Source organism: Xiphophorus maculatus, chromosome 16, assembly GCF_002775205.1.
Source record: "Xiphophorus maculatus strain JP 163 A chromosome 16, X_maculatus-5.0-male, whole genome shotgun sequence".
Taxonomy (NCBI): Eukaryota; Metazoa; Chordata; class Actinopteri; order Cyprinodontiformes; family Poeciliidae; genus Xiphophorus; species Xiphophorus maculatus.
The window spans coordinates 19604837-19629113 of NC_036458.1; the positions used below are offsets into that span (position 1 = coordinate 19604837).

The 24277-nt window shown below is 39.0% G+C and overlaps 1 protein-coding gene and 1 long non-coding RNA gene across 2 annotated transcripts; one reads left to right on the top strand and one right to left on the bottom strand.

The window, feature by feature from the left end:
* Positions 1-152: 152 nt before the first annotated feature.
* On the top strand, positions 153-22151 carry LOC111611729. The gene is made up of 3 exons (XR_002754188.1): positions 153-368; positions 13200-13306; positions 21335-22151. It is a non-coding gene; the product is annotated as an uncharacterized LOC111611729 (long non-coding RNA).
* Positions 13313-21310, bottom strand: LOC102237692 (ATP-sensitive inward rectifier potassium channel 12). The gene is made up of 2 exons (XM_014470344.2): positions 18664-21310; positions 13313-17150 (listed from the first exon to the last, which is right to left on the bottom strand). The coding sequence occupies exons 1-2, from the start codon at positions 18693-18695 to the stop codon at positions 15536-15538; spliced, it is 1647 nt and encodes a 548-aa protein (XP_014325830.1). The 5' UTR covers positions 18696-21310; the 3' UTR covers positions 13313-15535.
* Positions 22152-24277: the final 2126 nt, after the last annotated feature.

Genomic DNA, 24277 nt, shown 5'->3' on the forward strand with positions numbered 1-24277 from the left:
TTTTCTTTGCATTTGTTTCCATCTCAGGTGAATTCTAATCATGTGATCACAAACGAGCGCCCCTTTCCCCGTGTTAAAAGAGGAAAAAATGAACAAAAAGAAGTTTTGTGTAATGCAATGGGAGAGAGAAAAAAAAAGACGGAATGAAAATAGTAAAAAAAAAAAAAAAGGCTTGTGTCTTGTTTTGCATTGCCACTCAACCCTGACACGGAGAGACCGACCCTCCGGGAGGACGGCGGCTTGGCCCGGGGAGCTGCGCTGGGACAGTCCGCCTCGCGGTGCTGTGAACCGGGGGAACCGTCGGAGCGCCGCTCCGGGAGTTTGGTCCAGGACGGAGCTGAGGATGAGCGGCTCGGCCTCGGTTTGCTGTGAGTCCTTTTGGGTGCGTGTTTGTGGAGTTATGGCTGAGAAGAAAAAAAGATTAAAAAGTGCGACACACACATAGGCGTAAACAAGCGGATATTTTGTAGATGAATAGAAGAATAATTCTCTTTTTATGAGCTAATGGAGTAGACGGAAGCGGTTGTGCGGAAATTGTCATCATTCCTGGCGCTTTGGAAAAAAAATTATGTGAATTTTGCATTCGTCACATTTTAGTCTGACTCTATAAAGACCCACAAGAAACCAGAGTATGGATTTTTAAAATATATATATTGAAGCACTTTCGTTCTTGTCATAAAACTAACAAATGCACTGTCATTACACATACAATAACAATAAACTGTAAAGGCATCTACGTCAATTACTTCAATTCTAAATATAATAAAACAATACTATCAATACCTGTTTCTCGTTCATGAAAATATTGTCGAATTGAAAATTCCTTCCTTTAAAAAGAAAACAAAAGATCTGAACAGCACTGAAAACAAAACTCTCACAAATAATATTCATTAGTAAAATATTCCATAAGTTTTTATTATTATTATTATTATTATTATTATTATTATTATTATTATTATTATTATTATTATTATTATTATTATTTTTATTATTATTATTATTATTATTATTATTATTATTATTAATAAAATATGAGAATGATTTTTAAGTTAGAAAAATATAGTAACAACAAAAGTGCTAAAATGTTTTCAGTTTATGAAGAAATCTCCATGGAAACATGGAGATTTTTTTCTTCTTTCTTGACAATAAGAGATTTGTTTAAGGGGCGTTCTCTGTAAGATGCACTCCGTTTTGCCTGAAAGTTTGTTGTTGTTTTTTTAATAGCAAAAATATGATGGAGATTTGCAAACTGAAGCAGTAGACCAGTGGTCTGTTTGCTGGAAGGTCATCCTCTCTGACCATGCTATTAAAACTCTGACGTTTTCTCGAGCAGAATCATTTGTAAACATAATTATCAATAATGGTTCAATTCTTTCAACATTAAAGAATTGTTTTCGCAAATAAATCCTATCTTAATATTTTGAGCACCATTTAAAAGGATAATTCACAACCCAGATTTGCTAGCAAGATGAGCCACTGATCCCTGTGCTAATTTTTGTTGAAAAGGTTGTTAGAATAAATTTGAAATTTGTATTTCCATTTCCAATAACCTAATTTCCACAACCCGTGTTAGCAAAGCGCTAACACAAATTAAGGCCACATCCTGGACATCAGGATAAACTGTTCACATGCCTCCTCTATAGAATAGCTTTAAAATGTGCAAACAATACACATTTCACAAATATGTATTACTAATTTTGTAGCATTTTGTGCCTAACTTGCTTTGCTACAGCGCTGTTGTTAATGTCAAGCTTGTTAACTATAAATTTGTTACCTGAGGGAGTTTAAGAGTTCACTGCTACATCTTATCTTTTGTTGTCAGGGGAAAATAAATACATCTCTTTGGAATAGCTTTAAGAAGTTCAAAGCTATTTTATGGCCTCGTCACAAATCAACACTTGTTGCTTTTTAACATGAAGAACAAACTTTGATCTTAATTCTCCATTTTGAATTCAGCCTCATTAGTTTATTAAGTAAACTTTAGCAATTGCTTTGCATTTCAACAATTTATTTGCCTTTTAAACGGTTAAACTGACGTCATTTCTGATTTGAAGCAGTGATTGAAATGTACCCAAATTAAATATATTTAAATTGTTGCACTAATTTTATTCAGTAAATCTAAGTTTATATATTTTTTAAAGTTGCTTACATCAGAGTGGGTCTGACTCTACCTCTCTGTGTTGGGCTGTCTTCTTCTCTTTCATGCACCTGTGTGGGACAAAGCAGGTGAGTCTCTAAATGCCCTCACTGAAGTGGATCAGCCAACCCTGGTGGATCTGGTGCGCTATTAACCCAACAGTTATTAAGTCATTGCTAATGTAATCAAGACTGCCTTTTTTTGCAGTAACTCTAGCTTGACTCCCTCTGGCAAAAAAAAGAGGAGACATTAACAAGATACTGATCGATCCCTGTTAATTTTCCAACCCTGAAGGAAAATTAAGGAAGTCACAGGGTGAGAATAGCGCGCCGAATCACAACAGGGTTTCATTTTACCGATAGATAGCTGCAAAAAAACAAAACAAAAGTGTTTATATGGTATATTTGGGTTCAGTGATGTACTGCAGCTGGGGAAGGAGGCCGTTTTTTATTCTTAAATGAATGGATGAACGTCTGTGGGTATGAGCAGAGTTGTGAATGTGTGTGTGTGTTTGTGTGTGTCTTTGTGTTTCGCTGCTTTAATGAATAGCCCATTGTGTTGTTCTGTTTCATGTGCGCACTGACCAACCGAGGGAAAGAGTCCAGTTACCTCTTGTTGTGTGAGGGGGAACATCTAGAGGAAATTGATATATGGGGGTTAATGTGGGTTGGGGGGCGGAGGGGTCACTCGGGGTGAGCGTCCCAGATGAGAGCGAGAGAGCAAGTAGAGTTTCGTTAAGCTGATCCCTGCTGGTAATCCACGAGTATCAACCTGACGATATAAATGTTACCCCTTGGTCGTAACCAAGGTGTCTCTGTGCTCGGATATTGCTCAGCAAGCTTATTTTAAATAGACAAGTTATTGTTTGTGTTGCATTAAGGATTCGGTGGATTGCTGTTAGTTTTCATCTCTCTTTGATTGCCAGTTGTTATTTTGTAGCAACAAATCAAAACTAAAGGACCCCGTCTTCATACTTTGTCATGTCTCAACCACATATTGACATTTCTGGACTTTAGCGAATAGACCAATGATAGGCGTATTGCATGATTTTGCAATTAAAGGAAAAATGTACATGGTTTTCGAAATACTCAAAAAAAAACCCCAAAAAAAGCAGAAAAATGTGGTGCGCATTTGTAATCAGCACCCCAGAGTCAATAGTTAGCAAATCCACATCTTCGCTACAGCTGCACCTGGAATTAGATTGTATGTTCGCTAAAATGTAACAATTTTTTCATCATCTGACCAGATTAACTTCAACCGCTTGATCGTTGGCTCCTCCACATTTGCTGTGACAAGATGCAAAATTTTTTTGCCTTTCCTCCGACAATTTTCTTCCATAGTAACCAGATTAGTGGAGTGCAGCTGATAGCCATTCTAGCAACAGATTCTCCCACCCCAGGATCGGGGCTGCACAACTCCTCCAGAGTAACCATGACCCTGCTTGCTGCTCTGCTGATTAATGCCACCGTGTCCAGCTGGGAGGTGACTTGGTGGTTTGATATCTTAACGTTTGATATCTTCTTACTGGACCCCAGTACACACACATATCTACACACACAGATTTACCGAGTAGCTGACCTGTGTGAGGGGGATTCTTAGCCCTCAGCTTTATTTAGGGGTATCGCAATGAAAGGGTCTGATATTTCTGCCACCCAGAAAACCAACCCCACTTCACCATACCTTCCCCTCCATGCTTCAAAGTCATAACCGACTGGGAGCAAATGTCAGAATTGGACTAAAAAATGTGCAAGATGTGTGATCCACTGCAGATGTTCAGCATAATTGTTTATGCATTAAAGTGTTTTTATTTTGAAGGTGTTTTTAAACTAGCATTCTTTTTTCAGCTCTGCCCATATTGCTGCGCTTCTGCTGCCGACTGATTGCTCTTCTGAAATGATATGCAGTCACGAGAGCTTAACAAGTAACAAGTACAGATATTGTTTAGAAAAGAAGTGAGGCTAGACTTGGTTGTTTTATAAAAACACATAAATCTGAGGAATACGTCCTTACTTTGTTGTATAATCCCACAGATACACGTCCTCAGTAGTCCACAGTAATTGCTTTGTGCACCGTTATACATTGGGACAGCTTTAGCCAGACGCTCTGAGCATCCCTGTAACACTCCGACCAACATTAAGTCCTTTTGTATTAACCCGCAAACCATAACGTTGTGTGCTGCTCGGCTGCAGCTGCATCTGTAACAAGAGGCCAGAAATTCACTGGGGGTGGAGGACAAATGAGAAACCTCAATGGTTCCTTGTGTCCCTTTTCTCCCTTGGGATAAAGCAGCAAATTATTTTTATCACCGAGTTGCTCCGTGTGCCATAGAGGGAAAAGTAGTACATTTGTTTGCTTATTGTACTTGTTATGACTCAGAGATACACAGCTAAAACCTCCCAAACAGCTCACATCTCCGTGGGACGAGGAGGACGTGGTCGAAGAATGATAATTTAGCGGAATGAGAGGCGAGGGCCACGGCGATTGAGTCATTTGAAGGAAAATGTAGAAAACGATGTTCAAGAATTCGAGTTTGGGAACAAAGGTGTCCTTTGTTGGACGGCTTCTGTCTCATGTCTCGCTGGTTGCTGTTTTGGAGTTCATCACACAGCGATGATGTGCTCCTCTAAAAATATTCGGTTTTAATAGTTTTCCACCCCCGTGGACACAAAACGAAATTCTCAATAAAACAGCCATGTAGTTTGTTAACTTTGATGGTTGCTGAACAAAACAACGTGCTTTTAAGACACATGTAGTCACTGTGTTGGCATCATCGTTATTGTTGAAATGTACAATTTTTTGTTTGTGTCGGGAATTAAAATTTTGTTCAATTCGACAGTTTTGCAAAGGTTTTTTGCAGTTTGTTAGCACTGAAATACAAACTTCATTGTATTTCATTGCAATGTTATGAATTAACCCAACACAATCTAGTGGATAATTGTCCGTCCGTCCGTCCATCCACTTTCTTCCGGTTATCCAGGGTCGGGTCGTGGGGGTAGCAGCTTCAGAAGGGAGGCCCAGACTTCCCTCTCCCCGGCCACTTGTTCCAGCTCTTTTGGGGGAATCCCGAGGCGTTCCCAGGCCAGCCGAGAGACATAGTCCCTCCAGCGTGTCCTGGGTCTTCCCCGGGGCCTCCTCCCGGTGGGACGTGCCCGGAACACCTCACCAGGGAGGCGTCCAGGAGGCATCCTGACCAGATGCCCGAGCCACCTCAACTGGCTCCTCTCGATGTGAAGGAGCAGCGGCTCTACTCTGAGTCCCTCCCGGATGACCGGGCTTCTCACCCTATCTCTAAGGGAGAGCCCAGCCACCCTGCGGAGAAAACCCATTTCGGCCGCTTGTATCCGTGGATAATTGTAAGTGAAAAAAAAAAGATTAAATAGAAAATAGAAAATTTTAATAGAAATCTGAAAAAGTTTGTCCTCTTTTTAAAGGGGCAGTGTTATGTAAAATCTACTTTTTTCTATCTTTACATCATGCTGTACTGTTATTCCCTCATCAGAAACATACCTGGTGTTGCTTTTATTCTGTCATGCATGTTTCAGAAATGTTTTATTCCATGGCAACTGTTCAGCTGTACGAAACGTCTGGTTGGACCTAGCTCCGCCTTCAAGGCGTAGCTCCTCCTCGGAGCTTAAACTGCCTCTTGAAGGCGGAGTTTCAGAAAGTACACAAGTGTTTAGAGAGACAGAGGCCTAATTTTAAGTCTTTAAATTACAAAGTCATATTTTGTAGCATTTTTTACAACAACTGAGGTTACATAGTGTCAGGATTTTATAGTGCTATAAAATGCTTTAAAATTCAGTTGATAGTCTGTGGAAACACTATAAAATTGCTGTTTGCAGAGACTGTTCATTTAATCTGACTAAGTTTGAGCTGTTTTTACGAACAGTAGATATATAAGGGTATCTACTGTTTCAATTGCAAAGCTGGTGGTAACATACTGTAGTTAACTTGCAGCTGTGACTGCAGTGACAAGGGGCTGTGCAAAGTTTTGAGTCAGTGGACTGAATAAAAATACACGCCACAGCTTCTAGACTTTTATTTCTGAAACAATTGTAAACCCATGGACTATTTATCCTTTAAACGTGTTATAGTTTGTGTTGATTTTTCACATAAAATCCCAATAAAATATGTTAAAATTCGTGATTGTGGGCGTGCCGTGGTGGCGTAGTGGTTAGCGCGACCCGTATTTGGAGGCCTTGAGTCCTTGACGCGGCCGTTGCGGGTTCGACTCCCGGACCCGACGACATTTGCCGCATGTCTTCCCCCCTGTCAGCCTACTATCACATAAGGGACACTAGAGCCCACAAAAGACCCCCTGGAGAGGTAAAAAAAAAAATAATAATTTGTGATTGTGATGTAACAAAACATGGAAAAAGTCAAGTGTCATTAATAAGTAAGATAGTAATTTGTTGTCCTGCTCATGGTGCTTTGCAAGTTTAAATATACCAAAGAAAAGTTGGGTAGTTGAGATGTTTTTCACTTCGGCTGTATCTTTTCAAGATACACACAGACTGCAAATAAATAAAAAATTTGAAAAATCATCTCATGACAGTAGAACATCGGGATTAGAACTGGCTTAGTACCGATGCAAATTCAGTGCTGCCGGGTAATTATTGCATTTAAATCTGAATAGAGCAGCACTGACTAGATATAGACAGCAAAACGCAACTCCTCAAAATGACCACGAACCTCTCAAAGCCTTTCAGTTAGTTTAATCTCAGAAATGCTTAACATTAAAGTAAGTTTCCAATCTACTTTATCATTTACATGAGAACGGGTCAAGCAGCCACTTCGTTTGTAGTAAAAAGAAAACAATTCTATTTCTTTCATGCATTGTTGTGCTTTGGAAGTTTTTTTTTTAACATGGGTTAAATTTAGAAAATGAATCCGTAAACCAACTTCTTATCTTTCATTGAATAACAGATCTACCTTGTGGTTCAAAGCCCTATGATAACAGCTTGTTTTAAGTAAGTAAAGCTTAAGCATAATCTTTTTACAGATCCTTATGTAGCAAAGTTAGTTTGACCTTTAGCCTTTTGAACATACTGCTGATAGGTTCCACTGCTACTGTATTTACAGAGGTGCTACTCAAATATCACAGAAATGACACAAGAGATTTAACTTTATGCAACATTATGCAGACTCTTTGTTTGCATGGAACATTCCCTCACCTCAGCATGCTGGATGCTTGAAGTGGCTCCCACAGGTGGCAGCTACAAAGTAAATTGGTTTGCAAAATATACTAATTTATATATATATATATATATATATATATATATATATATATATATATATATATATATATATATATATATATATATATATATATATATATATATATATATATATATATATAAAAAAAAAATATATATATATATATATATATATATATATATATATATATATATATATATATATATATATATATATATATATGGTATATTTATTTTTGATAAAACTGAAAAACCACCTCATCACAGCACAATTAATTTTTTTAAATCAGAAACCTTTTTCTTTTTTTTTAGAAATTGGCATTTTTCCATTAAGCTAATTTATTTTTCATAATTCCAATTTGTGACATTTCAAGGCCAGAGGATATGCTGCTAGAGATTGGTTGATGTTCTACAAGGATGTTAGTTACAAAAAAACATTTAATTGATATCTTGTATGTGTATTTGATGCATTTTTTCGTTTTCCTAGAACAGAAAAAAAAAATTTCCCATTAGAACAGATTATCACATTTTGATAATCTAAAAATATATGAAGAAGAGCTCAAATGACCTTGCTTGGTTGGTGTTGTGTTTGTGTATCACTCAATTGGGCTTTAATACATGTAGGAAACTGAACATTTAACCGACAACCATCACGGACTTTCATTTTCTCTTTCGTGTAAAAATAGTTCTCAAAGCTCCATCATACTGACTTTTTTGTGTCTGTATCCTTTTTTTTTTGTTTATAAGCTCTTTTAGTATCACTGTGTGCTTTAGAGCAGAAAAGGTTGACCTCAGCTTTACTTCCTTTGAGTTGACGGGGGCAAAAAGTTGTTTTGATGTATCTGACAAAAAAACCCAAAACTGAACTGGGCAGAGCAGGAAGATACGGCAACATTTTCTTCGCAAATTTATCTACAAGGGGGAAAATTAAAAAAAAAAAAAAAGTAATTTTCCAATCATGAGTTTTTCTCGGAACATTGAGTTAAGCAGCGTGAACGTTCGGAGGCCTGTGAGGTCCGGGGGTGGCTGGTGGCAAAGTTGGCCCGAATCAAAGGGGGCCGTTGTTTGATGCTTGGAGCCAAAGATGAAAGGCAAGAAGAAGATGGCAAGTTGCACCAGCATCAGTCTCCTCTCGCCTTCTCACCCTGCGGCCCTCCCTCGTTCTGCCCATGTGAGCCAGGGTTCAAACTCAGGACCCACAGCTGCGCCTATCTGCACATCCGTGTGGATGTTGATTTTCGCTTGTTCCCAAACACATGCTTAGCTAACATATGCAGCCATATGTTAGCTAAGCTATATGACCAGAAATGTGGAATTGTGTGGAACCGCCTTGACTTGAAGGTATTGAGCTGGAAACAAGACGCTCTTCTTAGGAAGAACAGTTATACTTTGTGAGGGTAACGAGTCAGGCTTTAAAAAAAAAAAAAAAAAACAAACAAGCAAATTCATTTATTGGCTGATTTAAGATGTCATGAGTAGGCTTTTTAAAGCCTGAATCAATTCTTTTAATCTGCAAAGACACGTCTGAAACACAAATGGCAGTGGGGGTTAGAAACCCCCCCAAAAAAACTTATCACGTATTTAGCTGATTGAAGCCATTCAAAAGACCACATTATTTTTATAGAAATTAATTTTACTTGGCCAGCATGAAATATGTCATTGTATTGAGAAAATAATTACGGGAAGAAACGATGTGGGTGACACAGACTCGAGGCATCTTTCTGGCTAACATTGCAGTCGCGGTGGCACTCCATGGACTCAGACTAGTCATTTTGTCTTTTTAAGTCACTATCTAATCATTTCAAATTAAGCCTATGTGAACTTCAGAGTGATGTGAAGCCAATGTGGACAATGAAATGATGCCGTATGATGCTCTCATGTCAAATAAATCTTGTGCATGTGCTCTGCTTTTCCTTCCCCTTGTGCCTGTTCTCCTTGTCACTGAGCAAAGTAGCAAAGGGGACGCTTCTCTGGCATCTGCAACAATGCCCAATAGTAGTAAAAAGATTGTTTTTATTGTTTCTTACAAGACTGTCACAACCCTAGTCATAGTACTTGTTAATGTAGCAATGTGATTGCCATTTGGTTTAGAAAATAGCAAATATGAGGGTGTTGGTGTGAAAATGGCTAATATAGCAAGTTTTGAGTAAAGAACAATAGTACTTTTCAAGAAGATATAAAATTACAAAATGCTTCAAGAGCCAGCAGTTCAAAAATCACTGTCCACGATGGCATGAATAGTGGGGAAAAAGTTGTGAGAACAGGAAGCAGCTAGGGAAGAGGTCAGCCAGTAACAGAGAAAGCAGTGGGGGGTCAGTGCCTCGGGAAAAGATGGAGAGGAGAAAGGTGAATTGAAGGAGTGTAAATTCCACGAGAGGAATTGAAATGATTGAAATAAGAGGGATGGAAAATACCAGGACTTGATGGATTCTCACTGGCACAGACAGAAACACGCACATCCCATAATTAGCATGCTAGCAGGCAGTTAAGCGGCTCGCACAAAGGCTCATTGTCGGGCTCCTGTTGCTCACGTCAGAGACAATGCACAATAGGAGTCAGCAGGAGCCCCCAAATCACCCTAATAGCCAACGTGGTCCAGATCGGCCTCTCGTATTTTACCCTTCTGCCGATCACACTCCTTCACTCACTCACTGACTCGCTAATGAAAAGCGGATAGCCTCGAGGCCCAAAGTTGTTGAGCTGCTGGCCCCTCTATCCTCGTGTTCGTCCACCAGAATAAGAAAATCCTTCTCTGGTTATTTGGGAGTTTGTAGTTCAGAAAATAAACTGAATAGGACTAACAGTTCTGATGGAAACATCCTGAGACTGACTGACAAAAGATAAGGAATGCTTAATTAAAGAAAGATCAGGACTGGACCTTCATGACGGCTCAGAGCAAAACTTTCTTCGTCAGAAGAAGATTCAGAGGTTGAGCTTTCAGAGCCGACCTACATTATTTCTTGTGGTAACGATTGTATTTATTACAGGAACATAATCTCACAGTGAAAATATTAAAGAGGATGTGTGTTGGAATCCATGTCGGCATGGCAACACAGTATGCAAAAATTTTACAAGGGCAGTATTATATATTTTCTAGGTATAGTGTCATTTTATATAGCACAATTAAGTAATTATGTGACCTTCAGTTGTTATTAAGTCAAATATGCCTTAAAAGAAATTTGATTTCGTAATTTAACATCTTGAAATTTGGCTTATGTCTCTTTAAAAACTCCTGCTCTTTCTGAAACTCCGCCTTCAGGAAGTCACCACAACATGGCTCCTCTATTATTTACCCTTTAACAACGTTTTTTTTTTTACCAGCTGAGAAGAAACTTGTATAATGTCAGCAGATGTCAGCAGATGCGCAGTTCCTCCAGGCGGTTGCTAATTGCTGCTGACTAGTCTGAAGGAGCTGAGTGGGGGAGTCGCATTGCAGGAGGAAGCTCAGCTTGGAAGGCGGCGCTAAGTCCACCACAGAATCTACCTGAATGGTTGCCATGGAAATTAAAGGATTTCTCAAACACGCATGAAAGCATCAAAGCAACACTCCGGGAATGTTTTAGATGAAAGGATAACATTATGGTTCTCTATTTTGTTTTTAGTAAATTTGCTAAAATGTCTGAGGCATTTTTCCACATTGTCAGAACTGGGTATTTGTGAGGACATTCTACTCAAGTTTCCTCAAAATTTGAGCAATTCTAATTCATTTAGTTCTGTTAAATTAATTAGAATTCACCAATAAAGTCTTCACTGTAATTTTACGTGTTTCCAGCAGAGAGCACTGTCTGAACATAAACAGAAAACATTTTCCATTGTTTGCGGACTTTGGGAGATCAGTGGTCTGACCGGTTGAAACAGACTAAGAGCAAATGAGGGCAAAATAAATGCAGAGGAGGGGGGAAAAAAACTGAATTCTGCATTTTTACCCAAGAGCTGAAACCAAACCTAAACAATTATTTAGAAATGTCAGTAACGTCTGCTATGTCCATCAAGAGAAAATCTCAGTTCTAACTATGCATGAGTACAAACTTGTCTTTAATGGGGTAAAAAAGCATACTGTTCAGAAATCAGAAACAAAGCAGATTTCTTTACTCCAATGAAAATGTCCCAGTCAATGTCGCCCTCAGTGGTTTAAAGAGTTCAAGCTTCTTTGTGTTTTGGCGAAGTGGAAGCAGAAATAGACGTAGTTTTCACCTCATCCATGTTACCTTCCTTATAATGCCTTTCCCTTCTTACTTGTTTCCTTCATTTCTCCTTCCAGTCTCTTATTTTCTGTTTAGATTATAAATTGTTGTCTAAATGAGCTTTAGTGTTTTATTGTGCGGTCAATGCAAAGGAAGGGGAGCTGTTGAAAGTTTAGTCTGCAATACTTTTTAAATGAAAAGTGAAAAGTCAGCAGATAAAGAAGTGCTTTATAGTATTTTTCTCCAACCGGTTTTGAGGTTATGTTGATCTTTTTTTGTGTGTGTTTCCTAACTCCACAGGGACATCTAGTGGCTGGAGTTGGATATAGCATAAAGATCTCAGCAAAACTTATTGTAAAAGGAACAAATCGATAGGATAACATAGACATTTATTAACAACGTCAAAGATGAACAAGGGAAAGTAAAGTGCTCTGTATTTCAGGCGTTCCTAAAATAAATTAATAAAATACATTTCTTTCAGTAATGCTCCATGTTCTCTGCAAGAAGAGACTGGAATTGAAATAACAGGAATAGCAAAAAAATCTGCTTGCTTTACAGTTCAGGAAGAACCTGGCAGCAAAGTAGATAAAAAAAAACAAAAACATTTTTTATCTAGATATGCATTTCCATTGTGCACATGTCAAGTAACACAGCTCAAAACATTATTTTTTTTGTCATTTTCTAGAGTTCATCTTATGGAAGCAGAAAGTTAAACATAAAATGAAGTTATAAATTTAATCAGAAGTGGTTCTGATTTATGGGATATGGCTCACCGCTCAGGGCGCCACCCTAAGAGGGCGACAGAAGCGGTGGGGGAAAAAATTAAACCTGTTTCTTCTTCTTTTGCTAATTTGCTTGTCCAGTCAATGAGGAATGTAGTACGAAAATATGGATATAAAATAAATAAACACAGGCATTCAGACTGATAAACTTAGGTCTGTCATTTATAATAATAAAAAAAGAGAAACAGAAACAACAACTTTTGACTGGCAGTGTGCCTATTTCAATTTAAGGATAAATGTATCTGCTTAAAGTTTTTTCTTGGATTTTTACATTTATAAAAATATATTCTATTAAGATCTTTTACTCAGATTTGGGTGATGATACTTTCCTTCAATCAATACATGGACATACAATTGCTATAAAGAAAAGAAAAAATGTGGTTACAATTCTGAGAAGGATTAAAATCAGTTCTTTGAGATTACAATTTACAGTCTGTCTCTTGTAAAGCGGCAATGCTACGTTTGCTTGCTGCACGAGTGAACAGAAACTTAATCATTTAAAACAACATTTTGCCTTTAAAGTAGAAAAAAAAATCTTACATGGAAAGGGAAAGTAATTAGAATTTTAGTATTACCACAGTGACTGAATGCAGTTTTTGGGTAGAGTACATTTTCAGGAAATTGTTTACAAATCAGCATAAATGCAATGGAATTTACCTGCAAAATGGAAGAGATGTCAACAAATTATATTTTCTAGAGAAAGAAAAATTTAGAGCACCCTGTCTTCTTGTAGCTACCATGACAAGCTACTTACTCCACAGCATTTTAATAATCTCAATGCAATGGGTTTTGACTTTCCATTGCCTTAACTCTCTTGGTTAAGCTTAATTTTTGGTCATTTTTATGCCACCCTTCTGTTTCACCGTTCATGTTTTCACAGATGTTCCTGTTGCATGATGGAAGTCCTGGTGGATCCTACATGACCGGATCCTGCCGCTGCAAATGGGCCCCAAACCATGACTCTTCCACCTCCGTGCTTCACAGTTGGTGTGAAATTTCTACATTTGGTTAACGTCCACTGCTTGTGTTCAAATAGTTCATTTCATACATTATTCCAACAGTTCTTTCATAGGGTGTTCTAATTTTTCCCCCCGCTAGCCTTTATTGGCTTCCATACAAGTGGAAAAACTCAATTTCAAATATTTTTGTAGTTTAATGAGCTGCTTGTAAAGACATCCTGAAATAATCAAAATCTCAAACGTAACTTCTTTCAGGTTTTGTTTTTCTTTTCCAACTTTCTTTTAATGATTTCATTTTTTTTCATAATTTTATTTTTGTTTACATTTTCAAAAGCAAATCAGCTTTCTTGGTTTGGTGTTACACCATATGAATGACTTCTGATCCTTAACAAGCAATCATTTATACACAAAGTCCCTAAAATCGGATTTAGATCACATATAGCATCCAAACCTCTCGTCCTCCTGTCCCTTTAAGAAGAGTTGTCGTCCTGTAATATCATCTATTATACAATCATTGCACCAACTCATACCGAAGCACTTCCCATGACATTCAGTTACTCTTGAATTCATCCTTTCTGTGCAAATCCAGTGACATGCTGAACATCTCTGATGACTGTACCAGCAGCCTTCATCCCTTTTGTTTCCTGTTCGGGCCTCGCGGCGACCTTTCACCCTGCCTGCCGTCACAGACACCAAGTACACTTAAACTGCCCTGTTCTCCACATTAGCCACATATGGGATCAGAGGCACTCCTCCGCCTTTCGCTTCCAAACTCCAGACGTTTGGCAAACAGCAGCAGCACAAATACAACTTAAAGCCACTTCTCAGTGTTGTTTCTCTCATCACACCTTCACTAGAAACACAGCTGGAAAAACATAATTATATCTGCATCCAAGCGAATAATCAACCAAAAAAACTCCTACTTTGATTATTTTCAATCCTAGAAAATCAATTTATTTACGTCTTTATAAAATCTGAAATCTAGTTTACATTTTATATTACATAAATGTCAATTTAAGCACTGAACATTTGAAATGCGGGGTTTTTCGCAAAAATTCAAAACAGGCAGTAAAAAAAGCTGTCTTAGTTGTGAAGCTTGTTTACTTGTTTTGTGTGGGGCACCGTGGAGTAACTAGCAGCAGTCATTAACTTCCCTGCACTAGACAGCAGCCAGAGGAGTTTGTAGGATCAGGCATAAATAGCAATAGTTCTGATACTGCACACATACAACATATTACAAAGATATTTGTAATGCTTTACAATAATAATTCCTACCTGAAGCTAACTACTATTAGCAATACAAGCAATGACAAACACTACAGCAAAGCGTTCAACAGCAGAATATGTACAGCGCTAAGAATGGCAAGTGACTTACTGAGAACAAATTGCAAGAGAGAAAAAGCGCAAATTGACTTTTTACCACTGCAACTATTGCTATGTGTGAAACACATGGCAGCCATATTGGTTGTTGAGGTCTGGGTTGGCAGATTTGAGGCTAACTGGATAATCAGTGTCCAACAAAACTGAATAAACAAAACTGAAGAATATCTAAGTATTATATCCATCTGAACTGGTGTGTGATTTTAATGTAGCATTGCTTCAGCTGGCTAATATGTAAGTTGCTTTTCGCTTGACTCTCACATGAGAATATCTGAGTTCCTCAGATCGCTCTGACGACTGCTCCAGGTGAAATTGTGACAACCTGAAATGTTGATTTAAGAAATGCAAATAAACCCATCTGCTACACTAAGAGAATGCCCTGAAATGGCTAAGTTGCTTCAGGGATGTACTCAGAACCTCCCCCTGAAATTGTAAGCTTTTCAGTACAAGACAGAGAAATTTTAACTAAATCAGTTGCTTTCTTCTAAAATCTTTTAGTTACATTTCAAATAAAGTATGTTATACAAAGGTAATTTTGAACCATGTGAAATATACACACGTTCTAAAGTATACTTTAAATTCTTGGTCTTAACATGCTTGTGCTTTCATTTGGTTATGAACTAAAGCCTCAGCATCAGAGATATTTTGTCCACATGCTGAATCAGTCTCCTTGATCACTATGGCCCTCCAAGCACTGCAGTCTTGGAAAAACTGTACTGCTGAAATTTTAACACAATACGTGAAAAGACAATAACAATAAAAAAGAAAGAAAGAAAGAAAGCACTGGAAAGGCAAAATGAACTTCAGCTCTTGTTCTTGCTGATGTAAGCTGAACAGGCATCCAACTTTCTGGACAAACGACCCAAGCTCCCACTTTTTAGGCCTCTTGCTCACTCTTATAGCTGACTGGATCAAGGGGAATCGCAGTCTGTAGGATGTCAAACTCCATCTGGTTATTGTCCATGTCCAGAACACACATGACATTGTGACTGCCTGAGGTTATGGTTGCTGTGTCGTGAAACATACTTTGAAAGTCAACAGAAGTCCTCCTCTCTTCTGCCCTGTCCTTCCCTACCATCTGTGTGGAGTCAAATATGTCTTCCTCTTCCTCCTCCGCACAGCTCAGTGCGACCTCGTTCTCATAGCAGAAGGCGGTCAGAGACCGCGGGATCAAGTCTAGCGCAGACCTATGTGCTGATGCAGGAGATGCAGTGGAGGATGCTCGGCTTGCAGCTTCATCGAGCTCTTTTGCGCTGAGATGGGGCGTTGACGTGACCTCGTAGGTATTGTGGAATCGCGCGTAGTCTACCTTGTAGCGGTCCCGGTCCTCATAGATCACTGGCTCAAACCTGTGACCCCAGAAGATTTCTCTTGCGAGGTAAGAACTACGGAACTGCGTGGTCATGGCTGTGGCCTCCACCATCCCCTCCAAGATCACAACAATCTCAAAGTCGTCTGCTTCCAGATCAGCTCGGCTCAAGGTGTACAAGGGGCTATCCTTGTCTATCTCATGGACTATGACCAGCGGAGACACTAAAAACAGCCTGTCCGTGCCTTCGTCATAGCCCACATTGAGGTCCATCTGTTCCAAAGGGATGAACTCACCCTCAGCTGTGACATACGATCGTATGAGCTGCGCACGGACGTGAGCTTCCACGATGTGGCTCCTCCGCAGGTTGCCCACTCTCCACATCAGGCACAATTTGCCATCGCGAAGAGCAATGACGGCGTTTTTGGAGAACATCAGTGTCTGGTTTCTCTTCTTTGGCCGTGCCATCTTTGCCATGATGGTGCCAATCATGAAGGAGTCAATGATGCAACCAACAATAGATTGTATAACCACTGTCAACACAGCCAGTGGACACTCCTCTGTAACACAGCGCCAGCCGTAGCCAATAGTAGTCTGGGTCTCCATGGAGAAGAGGAGCGCCCCAACAAAGCCCTGAACATGCAGTATGCAGGGCATCCTTTGTGTCTGCCCACCGACTGTGTGCCCAGAGGAAGCTCCATACATTCCTGCCACCAGCACATTAGATTTATGATTAGTGGGCTCATCAAAGTCCCCGTGTGCAAGGGCAACACTGTAAAAGATTACACCAAAGATCAGCCATGAGATCAGGAAGCTGGTGCAGAATATAAGCAGTAGGTATCTCCAGCGGATGTCCACGCAGGTGGTGAAGATGTCGGCGAGGTAGCGCTGACTCCTGTCTTCCATGTTAGTGAACACCACATTGCATTGCCCATTCTTCTTCACAAAACGGCTCCGGACTTGGCTGGAGCCCCTGGTCAGGACCTTCCCGTTGTAGTTGTTCATGCCTCTTTGTCTGCTGGAGCCAGACACGACAGTGGAGGCTCCGGGCCTCCTTCTGCTGTCCTCTCTTTCTGCGTCGCTCTGCTCCTTCACCTTGGCAGAACCGTGACCGTTGTAGAGCGCAAGGCTAGAAATCTTCTGTAGCTCTTCCTCCGGTATGATGTCTGACACAATGCTGTACCTGTCAAAGGATTAACATTGAATATTTTATATGTATAGATAAAATACAACAACAATAAAAATGTTCTAATGAGGAACGATTACAAAATTAAAGTACACTCAAGCATCTGCATGAATGTCACTTTCTTTTGGGACCTTTGAGGATTCATTTGAGTTTTTATTTTGTTGAGGTCAAGTGGTTGTATAAGAAACCATTTGATAGAATAAAAAAAAACAGGAGTTTGAATTTATTATGTTTTTTTGGTATTTTTATTAAACATATGCTCCTAAGTAACTCATACACTTGAAAATGAATGGCCCAAATTTATCATTAAAAACTCAAAACTAATAGGACATACAGTACATTCCCATGGTAAGGGTGCATAAATATTTCATCCACATTGTATGTTACAGATTAATGCATAAACACATTACACACTTATCCTGACATTTGCTGAAAACAGAATAATACCACAAAAGAGTTGAAAGAACATCATGAAGATATTTTTGATGCAGAAGTATGTGTGCTTTGCAACTGTGAAGTTCAAGTTGCAGAGAAAAGTCCTACAAAAGAGTGGTTACACTACTTCATAAGTACAAGTACAAAAATTTAAATGTCTTCATAGGACAATGTACTGACATTGGAGTCAGCAGAAAATAATCTGTGCATCAGGTACCATAAAGAACTAAAGATCAAAGATCACTTATCTTTGGGATCCCTGATTATGTTTTAGGAAACATAGAGAATCTCATAGCAACATGCAGGGAAACATACCGCATGTCACACAGTCAAATGGAAAGATAGAGCACAGAGTTATTGCTTAGTTAGACACAATCCACTCAAATTTGCCAAATTACTGTTCGACAGAGTGGCTCATCCAAAGTAACCTGTCTCTCCTGGAGGATTACCTGCTGGGAAGGTGAGTTCAGTTTAGCGATCTGAGACGGATTGCTGTCATCAGATTACAGGATTAGATTTGAATCAGTGTCATTCTGACAACCTATTTTCAGAGTGACGCGTGTTTATGTCACTTCCATATCTAGGCAAATGGCAAAGCTCCCAGTTGATCATCCATTTACCCACTGACACATAATCGATGTGGTTGGGGAAATACTCCATTAGCAAAGTCAATGAATACTTGGTTGGCACACCCATACAAAACCCCGAGACAGAAGACGTAAGCAATCAGAACCTTGTGAGTATAGAACATTTTAGACCCAGTTATGCTGAACTTTCTTTGTTAACATTGTGAATCCGTTTCAGCTGAGTAACTGACGTAGATCTCTGCCTGCCTACATGCAGGACAATTTAGGGTGGCCTTGGCCTTTCTGAAGATCCTCTTGCTGTAAATACCCCTGAGCTGGGGCTGACTCACCCAGCCAAGCCATATTAACAAGCCCTCTATATTCTCACAGTACAATGTGAGACAGCCACAGCTTCAGTAGAAGGGTTTATAACAACTAAAAACAACATACTGTCAGTCAAACAAAGCCTAAAGGTGGAGGCCGTTTCTACCCGGATGGAGGCTACGCACCTGTTGGATCTACTTCCCACGGCGCCTGTCATTGCTGTGAACGGGCCGCGGTGGGATGACAGACTGCGCTGTACCCCCAGACTTTAGGTCTCCGTGGCTGATGAGGTGCATCTGAAGAGCCACCAAAGAGTTTAGGAACCTAAACAAAAGCAAAATGTGAATGAGATTCAGAATCAGAATAGCTGCAATGTAGCTTGGTAAAAACCAGCCCCTTGTTCTACACTTTGCTTTCTACAGAGGGTCTGGACGGTTGGTCCTTGGGAAACGTTTGCTTCCTCTGTTGAAGTTTGAAACTTTACTCAATTGCTAACATTGACGTATGTAATAATCCAGCTTGACAGTATAAAGTTTAAGATGTAAACAATCATCCTCGACTGTGAAAATAAAAGGCCCAAGTCAAACAAAATGGCTCTTACTGTTATCAATATTTGAAAGCATGGCCAACGCGGACTGAACGGCTTCGATTACTTCCTCCACTACCACTGCTAAAACTACGGCAGACTACAATACTAAAACAGTGCAGAAAAACGGTGTCATCGTTCACAACTTCTCCTTGTGAACGATGACCAATTTTCTGATTGGTCTGGCTGAAATTCTACTATAGGAATCCACTTCAATGGGAGAAAACCCAGATGGAGATGAGAATCAAGTGGAATTGTGTAGGAATTTCTAGGTGGTTGCAACTAGCAGCCGCATGATTGCTAGTTGCAGTCATGTGAATTTTAACTTTCCGCTTAAAGATACAGCACAAAATATCTTAAATTACTACATTTCACACAACTGTAAAACTCCAAATCATGACTTTTTGTCGTTTGTATTTCTCTAGAATGTTGGGTTTCATCAACTGAACATGTTGGGTTTGATTTTGACTGGTGTTCGTTCCATCCATCCATCCATCCATCCATCCATCCATCCATCCATCCATCCATCCATCCATCCATCCATCCACGCTTCTCCTTGCAGGCTTGCCGGGTATTTCAATCAGTGAACTAAAATCTGGATTTAGATTTTATTTTGATCCAATCATGTAAAATATATCAAGGCTCTGTGAACTCCTTTGACCTTCTCTTCTGCATAGACAGTGAAGACAGGATTATCTCGTCACAGCACCTCGCTCTGGGGAACGTCTCTTTGTGGTTTGCTAAATGTAGATGGGGTAATGTAGCTGCACACGTGTAACATTTAACATTCCTCCATGAAGTTCGGATCAGTTTTGCATTTAGATAGGAATTAAGCTAAAAAAAAACACAACAAAACACAGTCCTTAAACACCCATTTCACATGTTTTTATTTTAGCGTCTCACATTTCACTATATATATTTTTTTAAATCGGGATTTGTTGTGTCAAGCCAACACAAAATGGTACATAATGTTGTAATGAGAAGAAAAGAATTGAAGGATTGTTTGAATTTTTCTAACACGCATACATTTGAAATGTGTGGCATGCATTTGTATTCGGCGCGCTTAAATGGACCCTTTCTAGAACCATCTTTCGCTGCGGTTCCAGAAGCAAGTCTTGAAGGAATTATTCTACCAGCTTCTAAAGGTTGATATTTTTAATCATGTGCTTAAATGGCTCAATCAAAGTCCAGGCCCCAGTCCAATCAAAAATCTGGGACAAGGCTTAAAAGGTTGATGTCAATAAACACTATTGTTGCAATCTGAATTTTTGTAAAGAAACATTTGTGCAAAAAAAATAAATAAATTACAGCCATTAGAATTCCTTAAAGACCTTAAAGATGGAGAACTTTCCACCAATGTAGAGGTTTTTCAACTAAATCTTCTGTTTTGGTTTCTTAAAAACACAAAAGTACTTGGTGACAGAAGTGGAAGACTGCTTTCAAAAGAAAAAAAAAGAAGAAAAAAGCACGACTCGCACAATATGGACAGCAGAGTTTTATGCCCTGAGGGGGGCATTCCTGCCAAATGACATTTAGAGAAGCAATTATGCAAAGTAGTCTTCACGCAGGTCATTAAAAGGAGGAAATTAAGACACTGTCTTGGAAAAGGTTTGAATTATTACCTGACACATTCAGTGGCAAGTTATAGAACAAAGGTTTCCTGAGTGGCTTTAAATAGAAAGTTACCTTTGCATTTGTGTTGCTCCGATTGATTTTATTAAAATTAGTCGAACTCAGAAAGATTGGCACATTGATAATTAGTGTCATATTTCCTATTTTATTTGGCACAGTGGCCAGCAGTAGCTCAGACACATTAATGTGTGATCATAATTATGCAAATAGGTTACCTTGAAAATGATCATAAATACAAAGACATTTTTCCAGGACAGAAAAGCGTACTTAGGAAACCTGTTTAGTTGTTTTTATGACAGCAAACTTTCCTCCTCTTGAGTTTTTATCCCTTGTGTGACAGCGTGGGTCTTTGTCATGTTTCTCAACCTTTTTGGGAACAGTTAGAGGGGTAAAAAGCCTTTTTGAAGTAAAGATGTAGATTCAATCAACTCAACTAAGTTCATATTTTTGATTTTATACCATTACCTCTTTGCATTAAAAGCTTTTCATTCATGTAATTTTTAACACTTCTGCTTTATAAACATTTCTAAATCTGATCACTTTTAATCTCATAATAATAACAGTGATTTCTTTTCCTTTTTTTTCATTTTTATTTAATGATAAGACTGATTTCTTTTCCCTCCTTTTCTTTTCTGAAGGTGGCAGAGACACCGGCTTCACTCTGAACGAAAACCAGGCACTCCAACATTGTCGGCTTCTGTTTGAGCTTATAAAGTGTGAACAATTTGCTGAAATGCAAACATCTAAAGTAAAACACAACTTCCCTCATGTGCACATCTTCTGATTATCAAAAATAAATAAATAAAAAGGCTGTGAATTGATGAAAAGCTCTACTCACCCCACAGTTCAGTCGTTGTTGTTTTGCTGGGATGTGTTTTATCCTCCTTGTTCATTCTCTCACTTTTTTAACCTCACGTTCACTTCTCAGGGCGGTGCTCCCATATTCTTCCTTTCTTAGTAATTTTCCTTTATTCCTCCAGTTTTTGAGTTTCTTGTTTTAGTTTCACGCTTGTTGCACATCTTTTATTTCATCCCAGTTGTGTTTCTCTTTTTAATCCTTCATTGTCCTCCTCTTCCTCCTCCACTGATTGTAATCCTGTCTACTCTACTGTGCTGTGTGAACTCACAGAACAGACTGGAAGTGCTGCGTCAATCAGAGCAGGGCATGATGGGAGGGGGAGACGGAGAGGAAAGGAGACGATCAGGAGCTTCCTCCCTGTCTGAGCATCCGTCTTACTTACAGGCACCCCCGGTAAAGATGTGGGGAAAGAATAAAACATTCTTTATTGTAGAAGTGCATTTATTCTGTGGGGAAAATAAAATAAAATAATAATAATAAGTTTATTGTTTGAACAAAATCCTCTCTGTCAGCCTTATCTCTTCTTACAAACTCTGTAAAATGAATATACCAAAATATTTTCTCATAATTTGTAATAAACCTTTTTTTTGAGTTGATTGCTGTGTTTGCAAACTTTCACTTAGCAGTCTGTGACTCCTTGTTTTCACGTGAGACCGAGACCTTCTATGCACTCTTCAAAGTGGGAAAGACAAGAAAACGTGTCACTTCAGCTAGATTTTTGCTGAAGATCATAAATTTAAAAAAACACACACACACACACACACAAAATAGTTGCTGCTGTAAACGCAACATTTACACTCGCACTTGAAATAGGCTGCAAACAGATCAATTGTACAACCGTGCGTCTTTGAAAAGCAGAAGTGGAGCCTCCTGTACAACCAACAAGAATGCGCCAGGTGGTTTCTGGGTGGTAAATCAACAACAAAATGTTTGTCATTTCCAGCAACCATTGTACAGCACATACAGCAGTAAAACCAGCTGACCAAACGTGCTGGAGCTCTTTGGTTCTGGTTCTGGCCTGGACAGTAGAACATCCACCTCAGTGACCACCAGTGAGATGTTTGTCCATGTGTCTCTCAGGACGTTCTGTAGTTTCTCTTTGAGCTCTGACACAGCTGCTGTCACGTCCTCAAAGTGTCTCAGAGGACGGATGTTGATGCTGGATGAGTGTGTAGACTCACTGAGTGCTGGCAGTGAGGGGTAGTTAAGGAGAAACTGATTGTGATCCTCTGTGTGTGAGAGCTGCTCCAGCTCAGCGTCTTTCCTCTTCAGCTCAGTGATCTCCTGCTCCAGCTTCTCCTGAACATCTTTGACTCAAGTCACTTCAGTTTCCAGCTGGGATCTGATCTGCTGCTTCACCTCAGAGCTTCTTTTCTGGAGGAGACGGATCAGCTCGGCGTCTCCACTGTTTTATCAGCAGCGCGGTTGATGGCCTCCTTTTGAAGCAGATTCACATCTTCCTCCCTGTCCTGGATCATCTGCTGGATTTTTTTCTCATCTCTGTGGAGTGCAAAAATCCCAGTCCACATCTTCAGGTCCAGCATAGCGGGGATCAGCTTGCAGTTTAGTCTTCTTCGGCTTTTTTTCCTAAAACAACTGAGTTACCAAAACTCAGCTGTCTAAAATGTAATTTCTCCACAGTATCACATAATGAAATAAAAGAATTTGCTTTTTTCCCCTAATCACAAAATACATTTCATTTTCATGATATGAAAAGCTGATAGAAACATACTCTAGAAGATTGACAAATATCAGTGAAATGGTTGAGTATATATTTTTTTCCTTCCACATTCTGAACTTTGAGTTGATCCATTACATAAAATTCCACTACAATAATTACAAATTCTTTTATTTGTGGTTGTAGTGTGTTTTGTACAAGGCAGCTTCAAACATATCCACAGTCCTTGATGGGGGGAGTGTCACAGCCAGCTTAAAAAGTTTAAAAGCTAACTAACTGGATCTTTTTCTGCAAAAATGTAAATATGACGAACCAACGTGCCCACATTCCATCATCTGAGGAAAACACAACCAGTCAGGCACACTCACTATGCTGTGTGTCTGTATAAATAGCTTCTAATCAGGCCTGAGTGTCAGATTAGTTCCCATAACCTTTTGCTCAGCTCACGGTTATTGTGGCAGTCTTCACATGGGTCAGCTCTGTCTGGGATTTCCTCTGAGAAACATGTGCTGCTTTCAATTGTCTGAGAAAAACACAAACATTTGTAAAATAAATAAATAAATAAAATTACATATATATATTTGAAATCATAAGATATTTCAAATGTTTTGTTTATGGATGGACAGACTCATTCAATAAATTTGAATATTATTGAAAAGTCAATTTCTGAAACTTTATTACTAAGTGAAACACGTGATATAGATTAGTTACACACAAATGGATGTTTGAAAATCTTTAGTTCTGTTCATTAGGATTTCCACTTACAGTTAACGAAAACATGTCATTTAAAATTAGAATACATAAAACCAAAATAAAAAACAAACTACTTGTTTAAAGTTTGTTATTTTCAAAATGTACTTTTAATCTGACAAACGAGACGTATATTGTAATTTATTGAATAAGAGATGTTTTTATCCTTATATTTTCCTGGCGGCAGCTTCTCGCCACCTGCTGCTTTATTAAGGATTTACAGGTTAAATTGCCGTTTCTTCTAGATTGTTAAGTTCCACACAGTAAGAAAAAAACAACAGGAAATCCGTATAA